The sequence below is a fragment of the Trematomus bernacchii genome, unplaced genomic scaffold, assembly GCF_902827165.1.
Source record: "Trematomus bernacchii unplaced genomic scaffold, fTreBer1.1, whole genome shotgun sequence".
Taxonomy (NCBI): domain Eukaryota; kingdom Metazoa; phylum Chordata; class Actinopteri; order Perciformes; family Nototheniidae; genus Trematomus; species Trematomus bernacchii.
The window spans coordinates 6926270-6948299 of NW_022987641.1; the positions used below are offsets into that span (position 1 = coordinate 6926270).

The 22030-nt window shown below is 40.2% G+C and overlaps 1 protein-coding gene across 9 annotated transcripts in view; it reads left to right on the top strand.

Moving 5' to 3' along the window:
* dgki (diacylglycerol kinase, iota) overlaps positions 1–22030 on the top strand; it is a 57176-nt gene that overhangs the window by 18281 nt on the left and 16865 nt on the right. For 4 of the 9 annotated variants that reach the window (XM_034133587.1, XM_034133583.1, XM_034133589.1 and 1 more), the window contains exons 2-14: positions 10520–10628; positions 13037–13132; positions 15662–15736; positions 15988–16044; positions 16360–16428; positions 16553–16621; positions 16853–16969; positions 17482–17556; positions 17687–17782; positions 18304–18386; positions 18638–18698; positions 18899–19012; positions 21060–21185. In XM_034133587.1, coding sequence (XP_033989478.1) covers positions 10520–10628; positions 13037–13132; positions 15662–15736; positions 15988–16044; positions 16360–16428; positions 16553–16621; positions 16853–16969; positions 17482–17556; positions 17687–17782; positions 18304–18386; positions 18638–18698; positions 18899–19012; positions 21060–21185 — 1147 coding nt within the window. The remainder of the gene's footprint in view (positions 1–10519; positions 10629–13036; positions 13133–15661; positions 15737–15987; positions 16045–16359; positions 16429–16552; positions 16622–16852; positions 16970–17481; positions 17557–17686; positions 17783–18303; positions 18387–18637; positions 18699–18898; positions 19013–21059; positions 21186–22030) is intronic. The other 5 variants (XM_034133584.1, XM_034133588.1, XM_034133590.1 and 2 more) reach the window with 2 other exon arrangements.

Consider the following 22030-nt stretch of genomic DNA (forward strand, 5'->3'; position numbering starts at 1 on the left):
GAGTCACAGAGAAGAGAAGCTTATAATTTAATATATTATACTTATTAAAAGTAGACAGAAGAACCCAGTGCTGCTACAGTGTATAGAACATGTAGTTCATTACAGTAGACCAACAACTAGCTATAGTTAATGAATGCATTAATAAACACATACATGGACCAAACTATTTAAGTATTTAACCTACACAATACGAGATTGCTTCACATTTGCAAATAAACATTCATTTGTCTGTGGCTTAGTGTTGTTTATTAGCATGTGATCACTTATCAACCCATCTATTTACTAAATAACAAACAATGTGACACATCAAACAACATCTAGGATGTCTCATGAGGCTGTGACAGAAAGACTACCCTGTCAGAACTGATTTGATCTAGTTTGACCGTCCACCGTGTGCTCCATCATGATCCTGATTCCAAAAATGTCTCCTGCCCCTCGGCACAACCACTTCTGTAAACCATGCGGCTGTTGGGTATTGCAATATTCAACTATTACTCCTGAGAGGACATTATTCTAATTGATTACAGTTCATATTTGCAGCATATTCTGTTTCAGTTTTCCCATTTTACGGCCAGTTCTGTTCTGTGTACACAATCCAACTAGTCAACAGATTGAAGGCTGTGGTGTAGATGCATGCCATAAAGAAAAGCCCACAGTTAATAAACATTATAACAGGCTGTTAGACATGCAGACATATCCTATTAGGACATAATGGGGGGGCTTTATGTTTATCTGAGTATACAAAGCTGCCTTTCAACAGCAATAGTTGTGGCATATTCATTGTCATCAGCCAAAACAGCTTAGTAGTACTACAGTATAGTCTAACATTTGACAAGAAAACCAGCATTTTGTGCATGTTGTCCTTAAGTGTTGAACCTCGCATGAGAGTACAGAATGTGCATGTTTTTTGCTTTCATGGCCAACAGGTGCATCGAGTGTTATATTTCATAGACTATCAGTGAGATTCTGCAGGGAGAACAGCTGCGTGAAATCCTCTAAGCTGGTGGCTGGATTGTCATCTACAGACTAAAAGCACAACTTTTGCTTTTTAGTATTTAACTTCTAATCACACACACACACACACACACGCACACACACACACACACACACACACACACACACACACACACACACACACACACACACACACACACACACGCACACACTTTAAAGGGGTTTGTTAAGGTACTGTACAGACAGACAGGGAGGAAGACAGACAGACAGACACGGAGAGGAGTGCTGTACGCTCAGATAAAACTGGGAAGGAAGTCTGAGTAGTGTTGCCGTGACAACCACACCCTTTACACCCTGCCCCCCTACACGCATGTACACACATTGACTAGTCAACAGCAGAGATATGAGAAATGTTTGTGTGATTATTGTAGCAGTTTTGCTCTAATTGAGGTTAAATTACCATAGAAGAAGAAGTAAAAAAGCCCCGTCTGTACTGTTTGTGTATTTGTGTGTATGCGTATTTTTGTGTTGATTTCTTCCTGCTATTGTGTGCCTTCACATTCCTGTCTGTGTTTGTGTTTGTGTGTGTCTGTGTGTGTCTGTGTTTGTCTGTGTTTGTCTGTGTTTGTGTGTGTGTTTGTGTGTGTCTGTGTGTGTCTGTGTTTGTCTGTGTTTGTCTGTGTTTGTGTGTGTGTGTGTGTGTGTGTGTTTGTGTGTGCTACGGGGTCAGACCCAAGCTAAATTTAGTGTTGTATAAAACAGCTGTGGGATAAAGCATCGATTACTTCTGCTTGAATAGTTTTTCGACTTTGTTTTTGCCTGTGTTCCTGTTAATCTAACACAGAGAGCAGCCTATTGGTTTTCTAGTGTGCTAAATTGTTGCTGAACTAAATCAGTTAACTGGAAACAAATCATTTGAGTTTAAACATCCATTTACAAAGTCAATTATTACCATTGAACGCCTGAACATACATGTATAATACTATAAGACAGGATATTACAGCTTTATCACTGCAGAAATGACTTCATCTTCCACCTCCACAAAAGAAAAAGTACACAACTCACATTACAAAACATTCTATCAGGAACTTGTGCTTACATGAGTTTCATTGGCTAACGCTGTGTGTTGCCGCATGCATTTGCAAAACTTGCTTTCCTTGGTCTGCACACAGCCTTACAAAATTGTTTACACAAGCCAGGTTTCCATCCAAATGTGTCACAGATTTTCACCAGCATTGTTTTACATCGAAACACTTTGCTTTTTAGGAATAAGTGTGTGTGAATGTTGCTGTTTGTCACTTTACAAATGACAACCATGGTCATGAGATGCTGAAACCCCTCCCTCTCCTGTCTCTTTAAGTCTGTGAGAGTTTTTGTTATTTTTTTTGCATGTGGCGCTCCACCTCTATCCATCACACCTGAGGCACAGAGACCTGCAGAGCTTATACTCAGTCTCATGTCTCTCTGCACACGCACACTCTGGACATGCTGTGTCACCAGCGGCAACTTAGAAGCCTTTTTCACTGACCCACATAAAGAGAGAATGAGAGAAGATGGAGAAATTGTCTTGAGATAATAATAAAAAAGAGGACGATTGAAAGGATAAAGAAGTGGAGCAAGAAGAATAGAGCAATCTTTGTGAGATTGCGCTGAAGGACAGACGGCTCGCTGTCAGTAACCCAAGTGTCCTTAACTGTCATCTGTAATGTTTGAGCTCCATGCTAATGATGCTCAAACATCTGTGTACACATTAAGATTAAGGCTGCCATCTGTAGCTTCAAACTGCAGCTCACGCATCAGCTTGTGTCGGGGTTTTTGGAAGTTGTTTCAACTCGCTGGTGAAAAATCAACTCTCTTCTGATGTTACTGGCATTGTCACCATGGAGACAGTGGTGCAGAAAGACTTCAGATCCTTCACTTAAGTAAAAGTACCAATACATTAATGTCAAAAACACTGCATTACATTGAAACTTCACTTCAGTAAGAGTACAGAAGCATTATCAGCAACATGTACTTAAAGTATCAAAAGTAAAATCACGTATTCTGAGGAAACATGCCTCCCTAATGGATATTAATATATATTTGGCATGTTTATATTGTTAATATTATTGCCTCAATTACAGTTTTACTCTACGAAGGTATCACACTTTCCCTTAAATGTGTATCCATTTTATCACAGCTCTATAATTATTCTATTTTTATACCCAAGAAGACATTTAAAATCCTTTCAAATGCAGTTTTTTCGCAGCACTGTCAAAAATAAAATTCTCCATCAGCTTAAAAAGGCAAAACATGTGGGTCTTTCTCGGCCTTTAATCCCCATATCAGTCTCTGTGCTGCACAAATATTCAGCTAAAATGCCTATCTTAATATAAGAGTGTGTGTGTGTGTGGTGTGGTGTGGTGTGTGTGTGTTGGTGTGGTGTGTGTGTGTGGTGTGTGTGTTGTGTGTGTGTGTGTGTGTGTGTGTGTGTGTGTGTGTGTGTGTGTGTGTGTGTGTGTGTGTGTGTGTGTGTGTGTGTGTGTGTGTGTGTGTGTGTGTGTGTGTGTGTGTGTGGTGTGTGTGTGTGTGTGTGTGTGTGTGTGTGTGTGTGTGTGTGTGTGTGTGTGTGTGTGTGTGTGTGTGTGTGTGTGTGTTGTTGTGTGTGTGTGTGTGTTGTGTGTGTGTGTGTGTTGTGTGTGTGAGAACCTAAGCTCATACTTGTGTGCTTGTGTTTCTCAGGTTGCCTTTGCCAGGTTATCTTTTACGTAATGTCCCAAAAATAGAGCAGCTTCACCTGTAGAGATGAAGGGGGAAAGGAGACATACGGTACGTCAACACGGCAGCGTGCGTTAAAGCTTGCCGGTGGGCGTGTCTGGCGTGCGACCAACAACCAATCACATGAATCTCCCGCCCTGGACACACAAGCATGCGGTTTGATTGGCTAGAGCTTGTACTGGCATATTATTTGATTGGCTGGCGCTTCCGTCGACGCTTGAAAAGTTGAACTTTCCTCAACTTTGGAAGCGAGCACCGGAGGCAAAGCGACGCGACGGAACCACAATGCAGTTCGGCAAAGCGACGCGACGGAACCACAATGCAGTTCGGCAAAGCGTGACGTCACCCCATTCAAAGTGAATGGGAAGCGTCTCCGTTGAAGCAACGCACGCTGCCGTGTGGACGGGCCGATAGAGAAGGGGACAGATATGCACCTCCATCTGTGAACAGATGGAGGTGCATTTGTAAAATTGAAGTTCATAATAGTAAGATGTGGAAAACAGAAATAAGCTCATAAAAAGCAGGTGATTAAGTTAAGTTAAGGAAAATACAACATCTGAAAGCTTAGAAGCGGCAAATGTGTTATAATTGGTAAAGTTTTAAAATGACTAATTCTTGACTTTAAAACAGATAAAGTGCAATATATATTGAAGTGCAATCCAAAAATACAATACTAAAATAAGAATAATGGGCTTGACTGGAGTGCAATTGGTTATTTTGGTTAAAATGTCCTTAACATAATCTTAAAGTCATCAATTGTAACCCTGATATTATGCCCAAATGTCACCCTTTATTTATATGATTGCTTTATAATGTTTTCTTGACCTTTTATCAGATAGATAGGAGAGCGTGTATGACAGCGGTGAGATGTAGTGGATCCAGCATCATAGTTTGATGGACATCACTTCTCCTCCTTATTGTTTAAAAAAACAAAAAGTAACATCTATTCATATCCGATTACCTAAACCTCGTCACTGCTTTAGCCTGATCACCGCGAGTTAAATCGACACCCTGTACTACGTAAATTCAACCTTTACCCGAATCACTCACACACTCACACACACCGCTCATGTGTCGGTGTCAGGTCTCCGTTGCCTGTCACGCTGATTGGTATAAATACCTGCCCCTGCTGTGGGAGAATAACTGTTGGTCCGGGAGACTAAGGTTGTTAGCGAGCGAATAGGTTAGAGAAGTTTGAAAATAATAATGATAAATATCGGAGCAGGGGAGCAGCGAGGGAGGAGAGGGAGGGTGAAGAAAGTGCGCTGGTTTCACCGCCTACTTGGTTACAGGTGAGCGATAAGAGTGGCTGCTGCTGTGTTAACCTTTGAAATTCTGCCTGTAACCGTATCTCTGGTAACATTGCGTGTTACTGCTTTCTTAGCCAGGAGGGAATGATCAAGATGCTTCTTCATGTGACCCTTTCTAAATATCAGGCTGAATATTAATAGCTATGGCTGCAGGCTGCTTTAGCTGATTTAGGTTTATTGGTGTTAGGATGTTGTGCAGGTGTTCAAATGTACTTGGAGCTGAATACATGTTTTAAATTAGTGCAAATGAGTACAGGTATGTTCTGAACAATTGGCAGTCATCTTTTGGTACTCACACCAAAACTGAAGGTCACCTTTTAATGTCAAGCTTTAAACAAACCAATTGCAACTCTTAATTTGTATTAGTGTTATGTCAGAACGTGTGTGGTTACTTTTATTTGATCAATAATTAAGATGAAGGCTTACAACAAACTTCTTAAACATCCAACTTATTGTCATATGTTCAGATATAATTGATAGATTTGTGTGTTTGCTAACTGACATTGCCCCTTGATAGACAAACAAATACTTTTTTTCAGATGTTCAGTTGTTATTGCTTACCTATCTCAGTAGCACGACCAGCATTCTGTTTACATTGGTAAATGATCGTTTTTAGAACATTATCATTTCTTTACACTGAAAGGTTGTCTTAAAGCACATACTGTTGATCTGGAGCTCATAATGATGTCCGTATACTTATGTGTTTAAAACTCCATCACTTAAAATGTCTTAGTCACGTAAAGTTATACAGTAAGCAGCGAAAAACACCTCTTCAATTGTGTTGCATTTGACTGTACCGGCATCATTTGGGATAAAGAAAGACGCATTTCCCACTCAGTGCATTCAACCAAACAATGCTTAAGAAAGCATCAAAGTTCAACTTCTGTTCTGCTGATTTTTTATTTTGTATTTCCCTCGAACAAACACTTTCGTGCCCATAGAAACCGGTTTAACACTAAACCCACACTGGTGCAGTTGTGTCTCTTTTGTCAACCAACTTCTTCCCACATATAATCACAACATCCTCTGCTCCACCAGTCAGAAGATGTTAAATCTGATTCCTCCCACTTGCAGCTGCCTTTTTCATTTGTGCAGCTCTTTACTTTTTGTTCTTTCTTTATCATTAATCATGGGCGGTGTTGCCTAGCTGTGGCGCGGCACGCTGAGCAAATAGAAACGGGTTAAATGAGCGGAGAGAAGATCGCACCAGTGTGGGCTTGTTACTCACCGCGAGACGCTTTGTTTCTTTCCATCTTAATCACCTGAATACATAAACAGTTCCTACTGTAGTAACTTTTGACCCCCCCCCCCCCCGTGGTTACACAGGATCTGTATACAGGAAACAGTGGAGGAATTACACAGATTACATCATGCTGAGTGTGTAGGCTGGGAAATGAAGACGTTATATATTCTGCATGTGTGTGTTTGCCTGTGTGTGTGAAGTGTGTCGATATACACACCGTCATCACACATAGGGTGATGTGGCTTGGGTCCAAGTAACTGCATTTACACTTTACTGGAAAAGTTTCTGAAACACACATTTACACACACACACACACACACACACACACGAACACACACACGAACACACACACGAACACACACACACACACACACACACACACACACACACACAGAGAGCAGATTCTCCACCAATATAATTACTGAGCTGCCGACGCTCCCGCTGTGCCGTCGCCATGGCAACGTTGAAAACCCACCACTGCTGGGAGAGGAGGAGGAAGAGGAGACAAGGGGTAGAAGACAATAAGGAGAAGAGGAAGAGAGAGGAGAGGAGCAGAAAACATGAAAAGATGGAGATTGGAGGTGTGGGATGGTGTTGTAGAGGACAACAAGGTGATGAAGAAAAGGAAGAGGAGGAGAATAAAGGGAATGAGTGGAAGAGGAGGAGGAAGGGAATAGGAGACAAGGGGGAGGATGAGAAAGGAAGAACAGAGGAGAGGAGAAGCAAAGCTAAAAGAGGGAGATTGGAGGTGTAGGATGGTGACGAAAGCAAAGGAGGAGGAAGAGAGTGTAGGAGGAGGAGGAAGAGAAGAGGAGAGGAGACAAGGTGGATGATGAGAAAGTAAGAGGAGAAGAGGAGTAAATAAATAGAGAGAAAATAGGAAATAAAGAAGACGATAGCAGAGGAAGAGGAGGTGGAGGAGGAGGAAGAAGAACAGGAGGGAAGACACGGGGGGTTGAGAAAGAAAGAGCAGAGGAGAGGAGGAGGATAATGGAAGAGGAAGAAGATTAGTTCTAGAGACAGTAAAGGGAAAAGGGACAGATAAAGAGAGGGAGGAAGAGAGAGAGAGAGAAAGAAAGCGAGAGTGAGGAGGGAGGAGGTGGTGTTTGAACTCCACTATTCAGAGATCAGTTGAAGCTTTTCACCGCAGGCTTTGACTCTGTCTCAGTAGGAGTAAGCACAGCATCCAAACCAGAAAGGGCAGATCAAGAAAAACACAAACAAGTGGACTTTGGAGCTCTGTAGAGAGAGATCATGTATTCTGTTGCTTAAACACACTTACCGGACTTTTGAAAGTGACATACTGTATAGGGATCCACCATTCATTTCAGGATGTGTAAACATATTTTAAAATGTAATTGTTTGTCCCTCATGATTGATAGGTGAGTGGTTTCTAGATTGAAATCTCTATTTGAATTTCACTAGTGCTGTTTTGCACTTAAAAATACAGTACTTTTACCCCAATAAATGTAATTGGCAGCTATATCGGAAACATTGTAGTTTAAAAGTAACCTATTCTGCTCATTTAGAGGTTAGGAAACCTTAATACAGTGCAGATAACAGCTTATTTTAACACCTCGAGTTAAGGTGCGGATCTTTTGAATCTCTGATGAATCAGGCTTTTTTAATTTAGTAACTGGCTTAATTTTCCATAGACGTCACAGAATCTCTGCATCCCCTTTCTCAGTCTTTCTGTTTTCTCTGCTTCCGGTAATTCACATTTTGTTTCATTTTCTATGCATGTAAGACGCACATTCTTTTGAGAGTGCTTTTTCTTGAACACGACAAAGAATGATCCAAAAAGAATTATGTGGTGGGTGGGATTTGCTTTGTTTTGTCATATCTAAATGCTTTTAAACAACAATAAGAAGTTTAGATTGATGTATTGCCTTGCGTGTGCGTGTGTGTGTGTGTGTGTGTGTGTGCGTGTGCGTGTGCGTGTGCGTGTGCGTGTGTGTGTGCGTGTGTGTGTGTGTGTGTGTGTGTGTGTGTGTGTGTGTGTGTGTGTGTGTGTGTGTGTGTGTGTGTGTGTGTGTGTGTGTGTGTGTGTGGCTCACAGAAAAGCTTCACACTGCTGATGTCTTTGTGTTTCTATATCTAGGAAGCGAGCTTTAATGCGTGTGATCCTGTCTGCTTTTAGAAGATTACACTCAAATGTAGCGTTGCTCCATGACCTCTAAAAAAGAGTGTCTGTGTCATTCACCTTTTAGCGGTGATTACGTCAAATACTGCTGGGTCTTTTTTTAGGAGCTCCTACTTACACACTCTGCCTGTTGGCAACACACAGGTACACACTTGTTTCACTATGAATACACACACAGTGTATTTATTCATATCTGACGAAGAATAATCAGTTAAAAATAATCCTCAGCGCTCAGACAGGCTGTAAACAAACCCTCGGTTGTATTTTTGTTAAGTCGGTTGCACTTCAACAATAGGATTCACAGTGCAGTGGTTAACCCTAAACCTAATGAACATAATAGAAACATGTGAAAGGTAACACATATCAGCTTTCAAGGTCAAGAGGAACAAACTAGTACACCACAATAGAAAACTATTTTAGCACAGAGTGTTTTGACCCCCTTTTGTACAAGTGAGTATGATTAAGGGTAATATTAACTTTACGGCTTTTTACAGAAGAGAAGTCTTTCTTTTTGGACACAAATTTGATGAGACAGCTTTCGAAAAGTGGTATACGACTGGTTGTTTTGATCCACACTAAAATATCATTTTCAGTAATCCACTGTGTGCTCACAACAGGAAGGACACAAGGAAAATGCTGAATCAGAACGTTTTACTATCTGTTTCATTCCTGTTTAAATGTAGATTTTAAAGGTATATTCCATCAAAAATCACATGTACACTCTTGTCCAAAGTATATTCACCCCGCAAGTACTGTACTTCGGTATATATATTTATTCAGCCCAGGAGTTTATCACTTTAACTTTCAGCATGTTTGCCCTATAATCTTCAGACTTACTGTAAACTTCGCACATTCACCTTCTGCTTTTGGTTTTACTTCCAAAAAAGAGGTTTCAATAAAAACGGTGGGTTTATTAACAAGCCGTCTGATCCTCTGACTTCTCGTCTCGCTTCCCTTAATGGACTTGTTGATCGCAGTTTGTCGATTCCTCTTGTCTCAGCGGTTATTATAAATGATCAAACCTAAAGGAAATACAAAAAAAGACCAAAATAAAATGCTGATTGTAAAAATAATAATTGCTGGCATCCTTCATTACTCCCACCAAAAATAAACATTCATCACAATGACTTGTTATCATAAGATTGTGTGTGTGTGTGTGTGTGTGTGTGTGTGTGTGTGTGTGTGTGTGTGTGTGTGTGTGTGTGTGTGTGTGTGTGTGTGTGTGTGTGTGTGTGTGTGTGTGTGTGTGTGTGTGTGTGTGTGTGTGTGTGTGTGTGTGTGTGTGTGTGTGTGTGTGTGTGTGTGTGTGTGTGTGTGTGTGTGTGTGTTCCCCTGTTATAGGTAGCATATGTCCAGTCACCATACATCCTTTCAGTTTTTGCTGTCACCCACGCAATACTATTTATATCCCAAGAGTCGTGAGGGCAAGTACATGCAGCAAAGTGTATGTGTGAGGGTGTGTGTGTGTGTCAGGGCGTGTCATCAGGTTACAGTGTGTGTAAGTGGACTCCTCTTTGTCCTGTTGATACATTTAGACAGACGGCCACTGAAACTTTCAACAGGAGGGTCAGATACTCCTGTGCAACCTTTTCCACTGATACACACACACACACACACACACACACACACACACACACACACACCCGCATCCATTCATTAATTCCCCTAATGTCCAGTTAGCTATAGAAGTTGTGCCTTCTTATCCAGGAAGTTTGAATTTTCCAAACGTGTAAAAGTGTGTAGAATATTATAAATCCCATTATTAAAAAAAAACAGGGAAAAGTAAAAAATGTGATGTGAGGCTGATGTTTTAAAGAGGAGTTAAAGACATGGAGAGAGAGATGACTGCTGACTCATCCTCTGTCAGATCCGTCTCCGTCACCCCAGAGTGATGCTGGCAGCCTCTGCTTCAAGCTGTTCCCACTACCAAATATCTGCAGCTGAACCCACCCAAATGTGGTCTCATTCCATGAATAATTAATACGAAATGATACCAAAAATGGGTGATTCAGCTTCTGTGTCAAAATCAAACCATGACAGCGCTGGTTTTTCGCACCTCTCTGTACAGCCTTTTCTTTCGATCGTTAATAAAGTATCTTCTTTGTTTTTTAGGAAAGCCATCTCCCGTTCAGGCCTCCAGCACCTTGGCCCCCCCCACCCCGCCCTGCCTCCCGCATCCAACGGGCCCAACAAAGAGCTGCGCACCGCCCTGGACTGGACTGTAAGACCTGCATTTATATCATAGAAAATGAATAATCATCATATTTGTCTTTGTATATTTGTCTTGTTCAGGTTTATGTGTATTCTGTTCATATTATGTATGTTTGCTACATTTTACACGTGCAGACATGACATCAATACATGTTTTAATACTGCACAAAGTAGACAGTTGTCCCGGGCTCTGCTTGCCTTATTCTGCCGGGCTGAGTCACTGAATGAGTGACATTTGGTTTTTCTACAGATAGTTTTGCAGATTGGTTTCAACAGCCGTTTGTTCATGTGGAAAAGAAAAGCAGCAATTTGCTTTTGGGTTTTTGATTATTACTAGAAAATGTCCTGATAACTGAGCGTGGGGAAGTTTTACATGCCAGGGTGTGATTTTTTTTTTGCTGGGTTTATTTTGCAGAAGTTAATAGGCTTCATTTACATAACGCCTCACAAAGCTCCAGAGATGTTTTAAAACACTTTCTGAATTGAAATGAAACGAATACCAAATGCTGAGGGAAAGGCCCAGTTGATATGTAACGTTGTCTGAAATAAGTCATGAAACTTAACAAATTAGACTACAATGGAGAACAAGGCATCGATAAATACAGGACATTTGTGAAGCTGTTTCACCTCACGAAGATGTGCACACATTCAAGCTTTTGTGTTCTTGAAGTCAATAGCTGCTTAATTACCTAGAATTGCCTAGAATTTGGAGGAAATGACGTCAACCTTTAAAGAAATGTTCTAGTAAAACAACACAAAACATTTGTTTATTATCCTGCATTTTTTTTAGAAAACCCCCCTTCCATATTCAGTCACTTTTGTCTTAAATCATCACGAAAACAATGTAAGAATCTGTTAGAACTGATTTAATGATAGTCTTTGCAGAAATAACTGCTGCCACTCTACTTTGTAAAAAAGCTGCTATTTTTATCTGATTCAACAAAGAAAAGAATAACTGTGACGGAGGGAGGTTTTTACTTTACTTTTGAGCACACCGGCTCAGGAAAGAAAACAAACACTGTGCTTTAGCCACAGAAATAGCTTCCAAAAATATGGCTATAATTGCATCATGTGTAATCAAGTTTAAAAACATGAATGTCTCTCTTTTGCTACGCTCTATGATACTGTAAAGTAGGGCACCTTAGTGAATCATACATCAATAATGAGTATTAAGGAAAACATTCTGTATTATTAATGAGCAGGTGTAAGTAGACAACCCCACATCTGAGGTCCCCCCGTGGCTTTGTCTGCAGGGACACTTCCAACACGTCAGCACTGGCCTTTAGCTCTCTGCACGACACACACACACACTAATATATAATCATTGTGTGTTATCACTCATTATTGTGTTGATTTACCACAACTTGATGGGTTCATTTAGGGGCCTAATAGTCAACTTAAATGATTAGTTTAGTTTTTTTGTTACACACTGACCAGCCATTGACAGATGTTTGATGTAATGTAGCAAGGCAATACTTATGGCTGTGAAATCAGAAAAATATAATGCAGCTCTTTACCCTCCTTTACAATCACATTTTGTCTCTAATCATCAATATTACATCTGCTTAAAATGTTGCAAATAATGATATTGTACCTCATACAGTAACACCTTTTAACACAGTAATTATCGCATGATTTTGATCACCTTTTTGTCCCTACCCTCCTCACTATTTTCTAAAGGATTTTAACCCCAGAGATCAAGTAATTTAATCAGACTCTGTATTATTGATTTAATAACGATAGTATATTTACTGCTGGATATTCTACATTCTTACATAAATAGTATAACGAAACAGTTTCTTTTTACAAACCGACATAATGCCATATGCCACAAGATTAGGTAGCCCAATCATTGTGTAAAATAATATTTAAAAATGTACCCTTTCCCCTCCCCCTCCTGCACATATTTGTAATATTAAGACGGGTCTACTAACCCTATAATAATGTAAATCTTTGTTTAAACACAATGCCTAAGAAACACACACCTTCTGAAAGCTGTACAATGAACCCAGTGACATCCTTTTACCACTACACACACTCACCCTGTCTATATGTACTGTGGGTATTGTCCACAGTACATGACCGTTACATGTATGATATGTGTGTAATGTGTATTTGTAAAGTGCTTTGAGCATCTGGAAAAGCTCTATAATAAATGTAAGGAATTATTATTACATGCGTATAGGAGTGTGTTTGCACTTGAATCAGCAGCTCCTGTAGTGCTTTTTATAAGCACTCTAAATTAACATAGACTGTTAAATTGCCCTCCTCCTCAGCAGCGGTGATTATGTGCTTGACACACTTGTTGACCGTCGTTTCACTGCAGCGTTTTTCATGTACATATGGCTGTAATTGAATGTGAACATCTTGAGTGATAGATAATGTGAGTTATTATATCATTACTGGCTCTCTCTGCAGGAGAACGCAGTGAACGGGGATCACCTGTGGATGGAGACGAGTTGTTCAGGAGAGCTCTGTTATCTCGGAGAGGACACCTGCCTACTTAAGACCGCAGTGAGTGATGGACACAATGACCACTTGTGCGTCAGTGTGTGTGTGTGTGTGTGTGTGTGTAGTTTGTCGGTATCCTCTTAGACCTTAGTGAGTAATTCAACAAAACTTGGAAAAAGCAGTGGCAGACACAAATAAGTCTTGATAGACTTTTTATGTAGGGAGAACAACTTTGATAATGAGAAAATATTAGATAAAAAGATATAACTCATTGAGGTGACTTTCTATACACTTGTACAGAGTATTTCGAAATGTTGTCATGTTTACATGAATGACGAAAGGTGGTCGTGTTTACCTAACGATAAGATAACCTATACTCAAATCAAATATTCATATCGAATCAAATCCATATTATAATTTTGAATAAATGGTTTTCCTATGTGCACAATTTTTTTTTATTTTCAAAAACCACATGCATAAAAACATGCTCACTCACAGTTCATGCACATATAGTCCCAGTGTTCAGGAAATGGAGCGTATTGTATTGTAAACTCGAGAGTAAATTTCTCAGAAAACGGAGAAAGTGAACCTTTAAGCGGTGGATAAACTGTTAACGTGTTTAAATTACAGGTATTATAAATCCAGCCACCTCCTACAAAGAAAAATAGCACTTTGATTCCAGTGCTGAGAAATAACCTTTTAATATGGACAATCATATAATGACATATCTGGACATTTCCACTGATGGTGTGTAATTACAGTACAATGAGTGCAGGAGAACATGGTGAGGCTGCTGCCAGTTAGATGGAGATGCAGCAAAATCCATTCACTATAATCTATATTGTCACTTGTGTGTTTGCTTAGATACATATTCCATCAGCTCTTTCAGATACTTAAAAAGAGTGAAGAAGTGACCTCGGTTAGATTGCTTTGACAAGTCATGGGCGACATAATAGCTCTGACTCAGTCTCTGTCATTATGGAAGAACGCAGTACTGAAAATCAGTTTCAGATTCATGCTATAGAAAATAGCTTCAGGAGTCATTTTAGAGTTGCCTTGCGAGCTTGTATGCATTTACCGTCAGGTGTACTGTCGGTGAAAAGGGCAAGTCCAACAATTCTTGAACATTTGTGAAGCATAAGCGAAAGATCTGGCGAAGGTTGTTAATCCATCTGTTATCTATTGCTGTATTTTTAACAAAGCAATATTACCTTGCAAAATGGTGAAATGTCAAATCAATGATTGTGAGAGAAACAACCGAGGTGAAAACTTGATTGAAGCCAACTTCCATCCAAAGTGGGACATTACAGAGTTGAAGTGACTGTTCCATAAATTCAGTATTTAATTAACAGTGCATTCTCCTGCTACTGCCACCATTTTGAATAATCTGTATTAATCCTTGGTTTTATTGTCAGAAAAAATGTCAAACCTTCCCAAATCCAGCTTCTCAAATGTAGAAATGTGCTGCTTCTTTCTCTGCTATGTGGGGGTAAACTGAATTGATTATGCTTTCAGACCAAACATGACATGTGATAATCTCAGGGATGATACATTTCACCTCTTTGAGCATGAAAGATTTATTTAAACTAGAAGGGCACTCAGAGAGGACAGGCATCCATGTTTGTATCTGCCTGGTTGAACAAATAAAGTATTTGAGTTAATGTTCTCCCACAGTTTCAGCGGTTTTGAGTATATTAGATAAAATATCGCTAGTGTCGTGACTGACATCCTCTGAGACTGCTATATTTCAAAATTAATCAACAGAGGCCTATTCTATCTTATTGAACTGTAAGAGTACAGAGCCAAACCACTAAAACATTGGTCCTTGCGGTAATTATGTAATGTGTCATACTTATTTTTTCTTAAAAATGTTAGCCTTTAAAGACTTAAATGACTTTTAAGAAACTATGTGGTAAAGAACTTCCTCCAATTGGCGCTTTTGCAATGAACTCATCATTTCATGTTATCAGCAGCATCTTGATGAAGAACATCGTGCTTCCTTAGCGCGATGTATTTCTTGTTAAAAGAGTGGTTTTGTGCTGGGACTTTTACAATGCGAGAACATTGAGAACTGCTAACTAATAAGTATTGAGAGTGAAAGGCTGTCCTTTAACATTTGAGAGTAGTGTGGCTCACTGACACTTAACACTGGAGTTGAGACTACTCCATTATCAGCCATCTTATTATTTACCCATAATCAGTAGTCAGTCGTGAGAGGAAGGGCAGCAGGGCAAAATGATTTATTAATGGCAAACAGCTCTTTGGCATCCTTAATGTTGGATGATTATCCTTCATCGCCGGTCACACTGTGATAAATGTCAGGATTAATCTCTGAGACATCTGCATATTTATTCTTTTCATAGCCATGTTTATTCTAATATAGTATGTTTTTCACCAATGATGATATCAATAAGTAAGCATTTAGGGCTGTATTGAACAATTCTAAGCTTGTATTTATTGAGCAGTATGTTGATTTTGTGAAAACCTGGTAGTTCTGTACAGTTGAACTCATATTATTGTATGTTGTGTGTGTGTGTGTGTTGTCTTTGTATCTCACCGACCTCTGTGCTGTGTGTGTGTTTTCTCCTTAAGAAGTCGGCCCCCAGGAAGAAATGTGCTGCCTGTAAGATTGTAGTTCACTCGGGCTGCATAGAGCAACTAGAAAAGGTATGAGACACACACACACACACACACACACACACACACACACACACACACACACACACACACACACACACACAATCAATATGTAGGCCTCAGCTACAGATCTTTTTTTACTGACTGTAATTCAGCTGTTTAATTCTATTATGCCATACTGGTACTCAATTTCTTTCTTTTTTATAAAACTCATTTATTTGGGTGTTGTGTGTCAATATTTAATGTTTTATTTGTTTAATTTTGTCTACATTGCTTTCTAGATTAACTTTAGATGTAAGCCAACCTACAGAGAGGGTGGATCCCGGTGCCTCCGAGATGTAAGTGTGTGTGTGTGTGTGTGTGTGTGTGTGTGTGTGTGTGTGTGTGTGTGTGTGTGTGTGTGTGTGTGTGTGTGTGTGTGTGTGTGTGTGTGTGTGTGTGTGTGTGTGTGTGTGTGTGTGTGTGTGTGTGTGTGTGTGTGTGTGTGTGTGTGTGTGTGTGTGTGTGTGTGTGTGTGTGTGTGTGTGTGTGTGTGTGTGTGTGTGTGTGTGAATACTGCATATGTGTGACTCTATACATGTGATAGTAGAAAATATATCCTATCTACACTTTGTGTGAGCAGTAATCGTGATTATCATTTCTCCCTCTGACAGCAGGGCATACTGAGACATCACTGGGTTCACAGGCGGAGACAGGAGGGGAAATGTAGACAGTGTGGAAAGGTAACACACACACACACACACACACACACACACACACACACACACACACACACACACAAACGTTGTTTACAGTTATAATTGTTTATACAGACTTACTTGAGTGTTTTTCTGTCTGTTCCTGCAGAGTTTTCAACAGAAGTTCTTCCACAGTAAAGAAATAATCGCAATCAGTTGTTCCTGGTGTAAACAGGCGGTAAGTTAATCATCCTCTGTATTATTATTCACTGTAGATTAAAGAATATCCATACATTTGGTTAAATAATTGCATTGTCAAGAACATTTTACTTAAATATGAAGTGTGAAAAATATGATATAGTACAATTAGAAATAGAAAATAGTGTTTAGTTACTTTAAATACACTTACATCTTAAATGTACAGAACTACTGGAAGTTTAATGAGTGAGTGTTTTTCTTTTTATTGTAGTTCCACAATAAGGTGACGTGTTTTATGCTGCATCAGATCGAAGAGCCGTGTTCACTGGGGGCCCACGCCGGAGTCATAGTACCCCCCTCCTGGATCATCAAAGTCAGGAAACCACAGGTGCACACACACACACACACACACACACACACACACACACACACACACACACACACACACACACACACACACACACACACACACACGTACACACACACACGTACACACACGTACACACACACACACAGACTCCCATTACAGACATCCCTCACCAGTCAGTCCACTGGTTGATAAATCTTACAGGCTGTCATTTTTTCTGAAATCTAAATTTTAACCTATACAAAACTGTGCGTGTGTGTGTGTGTGTATGTATGTGAATCTGTCTATGATGTGATATGAGCTGACACATGTCTGATCTGTCTCAGGAAATTCATAGATTCACACTCACTCACACACACACACAAGCTCAGACGCATTTCTCTCACTCACATCACATGCTATTTGAATTACCATCACAACGGATATGGTGACAGTGAACTAACCATTGAACTCTGTGTGTGATTGCGTGTGTGTGTGTGTGTGTGTGTGTGTGTGTGTGTGTGTGTGTGTGCGTGCGTGTGTTTTTACCCTAGAGCTCGCTTAAGAACTCGGCCAGGAGGAAAAAGCGGACATCTTTCAAACGAAGGACAAGCAAGAAGGGACTGGATGTGAGTAACACTATGACAGACTCTATTAGCTTTTAAACGTATTTAAAGGTTCAGATTCATTACATTTTTCAAACTTTGCACATCTTTCTTTTTCCTAACTCTTTCTGTATCTGTGTCTTGCTTTGTTCAGGAGTCTAAATGGCGCCCGTTCATGTTGAAGCCCCTCCCTTCCCCTCTCATGAAGCCCATCTTGGTTTTTGTCAATCCAAAGAGTGGAGGAAACCAGGTGAACTTAAAATGATGACATATTTTTAGTAATATCTATTTTGATACCTTCAAGCTATGAAATGGATAAGTATAAAAAGGAATTTGCTGTAATGTAATATATTTCATGTACATTTATAAATAAATAAAATATTACAATAGACTTTTACTATTTATAAACCCATAGTTTATATGTATCCTGGTTATCCAGACAGTATTATTCTGCATCTATGTTTACAAATCATTTGAATCACATTTGAGTCAAACAGTAGGTGACCATGAATTTCAAACAGAGTGTTATATAACAGATATCAGTATCATGACATTATCATATTCAATGAAATGATCTTTTATTCATTCACCCCTCCACTTTACAGATCTTAACAGGGTGTCAGTGGCTGATTTATTTAGTTTTACAAGATAACCTGAGTTTACTTCATTAAAACAGGATTAAATCGGGGGCCAATTGTCTTGTGTTTAAGGTTGTACAATAGTTATTGCCCATGTAAGATAGAAACCCCTGACTGTAATTTCTCTCTGCAGGGTTTCAAGGTGTTACAGATGTTCATGTGGATCCTGAACCCTCGACAAGTATTTGACCTGTCGCAGGGGGGGCTGCGAGAGGCGTAAGTACTCTTCAGTGAGACGTTTTTACTCATAAATCTACTCTACTTTATTTAACTAGACAACAATTCACACTTTTCTTAAGTATGCACCTAGAAAGAACTGTCTGAATCCTAATTTCACACCACATTATTATCACAATGAAAACTTGGATAATTACTCCCACTTTTAACACCAATCAGCACTTCTGCTGAAATATCATCTTTCATTCTTCGTCATCTCCTTTCTTTGTGCACTTTGTGTGAAATACCAGGTTGGAGTTGTATCGCAAAGTGCCAAATCTGAGGATCCTCGCCTGCGGAGGAGACGGCACGGTAAGACAAGTAGTAGTAGTAGTTGTAGTAATTCATTTCAGAGCTTATAATCAGACAGTTACCCTAAAGAAATACGGATAAAATAGTAATTAATAATTCCTGTATTCAGAAGCTAGCTCTTTCATTCTAATATAATGTATATCTATTTATTGAATTTTAAATCCCTGCACCTCATACTTTCTGTCTGTGTCTTTTTGTAGGTGGGGTGGATCCTGTCCGCCCTCGATGAGCTGCAGATGAACCCCCAGCCTCCGGTCGCTGTACTTCCTCTGGGAACAGGAAATGACCTCGCCAGGACGCTCAACTGGGGCGGGGTGAGTTCCTCGCCTTGACTCCTGAGCCGCAGGACGTCTGGGCTTCTCCTCCCTGTAGTTTTTCATCCATCTAAGTGTCTGTCCAACCACTTTGAGTTTACCCTCATTATGACACAGAGTTAGAAAAATGATTATACACCTCAAACATTTACAAAAATGACATTTTCTTGGGGTATTTATTAAATGAACATAGTTTAAAGAAAATAATGCTGGTAGTTTTGTATCACCTAATGTGGCACGTGGAGCAGTTTGTGCACAGTGAATGATGAACAAGGACACAGGAATGACTTTAATGAGATTCCCGGAGTACAATGCAGAAATAAGTCCTGATGCAGAGAGAGATAGAGGCTGTGAACCAAGACGGAGCTGAAAAGTCATATCTATGTTCATACTGCAGAGTAATTAGTGTGTCCTTTTTGTCCTCTCTGTCACTATTGTTTCTGACTGGAGAGATGTTTCCACCTGGTCTCTGTTCTTCCTTCCCTTTCCTCTCCTTTTTTAATACCTTTCCTGACCTTTTTTCCCCTTCCTTCCTTTCCCATCCCTTTCAATTGCTCTCCTCTTCTTTCCTATCATCTCTTCTCCTTTGCTCCCTGAAACTCTTTCTCTTTTCGTGCCATTCGCTTTTAATTAGTTCCCTCTCTTCACTTATCCCTTATTCCTTTCATCCACTTTGCTTTCCTCTACCCTCTTCTCCTTTCCTTTGGATTCCTTTCCTTCAATTCCTCTCCACTCATTTTCTTACATCTGATTTTCTTTGTTTCCATGAACCTTCCTTCCCTTCCCTTTTCTTGCAATTCCTTTCCTCTCCTTCACGCTCCTCTCCTTTCCTCTGATTCCTTCTCCTTTCCTTTCCATCCCTTCTTTGCTCCTTTTTTTGCTTCCTTTCTTCTTCCCACCCTTTTCTTTCCTCTTCCTCCTCTCTCCTTTTACTGACACTCAGCTGTGTTACTCACCTGCAACACCTCTCTCTGTGTGAGCGTTAATGAACCTGTAAGTTGCTGAGTACGTGTGTGTGTGTGTGTGTGTGTGTGTGTGTGTGTGTGTGTGTGTGTGTGTGTGTGTGTGTGTGTGTGTGTGTGTGTGTGTGTGTGTGTGTGTGTGTGTGTGTGTGTTGTGTGTGTGTGTGTGTGTGTGTGTGTGTGTGTGTGTGTGTGTGTGTGTGTGTGTGTGTGTGTGTGTGTGTGTGTGTGTGTGTGTGTGTGTGTGTGTGTGACTCATTGCTCTCTTTAGTGAACTAATTTCCTGACCCTGTCCAGAGGGAGACAGAAACTAAAAGCAGTCGACACAGAGACAAGGGATGGAGAGAATAATGAGAAAAAGACAAAATACTGTCAGTTAGAGAGACGAGGCTTGAATGCCTGATGTGACGGAGGTCAGAGAGACTAGGCTTGATAGTCGGATGAAAGGGAGGAGGAAGGTGTGTGTTATCTGTAAAATCCCTTTATTTATGCATGAGGTTTGGTGTGTGCTCTTAAGGTGGTCAGGGTGTCAGTGAGGCAGACCACTTATTGAGAGACAATCATTACGTGCTCTCTCTCTGTTCCACTCTATCGTTTCCCTACTGTGTGTGTGGTGTGTGTGTGGTGTGTGGTGTGTGTGTGTGTGTGTGTGTGTGTGTGTGTGTGTGTGTGTGTGTGTGTGTGTGTGTGTGTGTGTGTGTGTGTGTGTGTGTGTGTGTGTGTGTGTGTGTGTGTGTGTGTGTGTGTGTGTGTGTGTGTGTGTGTGTGTGTGTGTGTGTGTGTGTGTGTGTGTGTGTGTGTGTGTGGTGTGTTATAGAAAGAGGTATAAAAGGCATAATTGAGCTAGAGACAACATCATCCCTTCATCTTTTACATTTCTCTCCTATTCTCTAAACCACTCTGCTCTTCCTGTACCAGCCATACATTCCCCTCTTTCCTTTTTCTCTTTTTTTTTCATCATCTATAAATCAAAATATCAAGTTGTACTGCTCTGACTCAATGCTGTAACTGCTTATTGTATATGTAATGCAAGTTTCCTGTCTCCCTATTTACTTCCTGATGTCTGTTTATTTCTGTCTCCACAGGGTTACACAGACGAGCCGGTGTCCAAGGTTCTGTGTCACGTGGAGGACGGTTCGGTGGTGCAGCTGGACAGGTGGAACCTCCTGGTGGAGAAAGGGGCTGCGCAGCCGGAGGAGGGCACGCAGAACGTAAGCAGTCAGCGTGGTGCTTAGGGTGTTAGTCTGTGAATAGATCATGTTGTGGAGATAGAGAAAAAGCTGGACCGTAAAGATCGATTTTATTCAACTCAATAGAGTTCAATAAAACAGTTTTCAGGAGATGAGGGTGCGATGACAAATTGCAGTGCTGTTTTTTATAGTGTTTTATCTGAAGTCCATCTAACCAGCACATGATGATACAATTCCTCAGTGCAGTATTTAAAACTGAAGAAATAGCAGTGATTTGGCTAACTTTTATTATAAAACGGACAAGTCAAATCAAGCAATGTGATTGGTTCTTAGCCGTGATATACTGATCGTATACCACAGGTAGAATTGTAAGTTACTTTTCACAACTAGTCAGTATCCCTCCGCGTCTGAGAAAAACAGTATACAGTTGGGCTGAAAAGCAAACTGCCTTCGCGTCGGGCCGAACCACGCCCCTTAGCTGTGATATAATGAGCATATACCACGGCCTGTCGTGAGCTATTGCTTAAATGTAATGTAGCTGCCTCACAATAAAAGATTTGCCTTTGCACACCTTTTAATATGAATCAAGAGCAGCTTCCAAAAACATTTTTTTTTTAACTAGCAATCGCCAGCCCAAAAACACTGATTACCGATATATGACCCTGCCTACATTCCACAAACTCGCTTTTTTAGTATGATACATTTTTTTAATAAACTCACAAAAAGTCAAAAAGGGACATATCTCATTATGAATGGTTATTATGATGAGGATTTGGGTTGTACTGTACGATATTAATAAACATGTTAAAACGAATATGATTTGTCTATGTGAATACATTGTGTGATATTTATGCAAACACACTCAC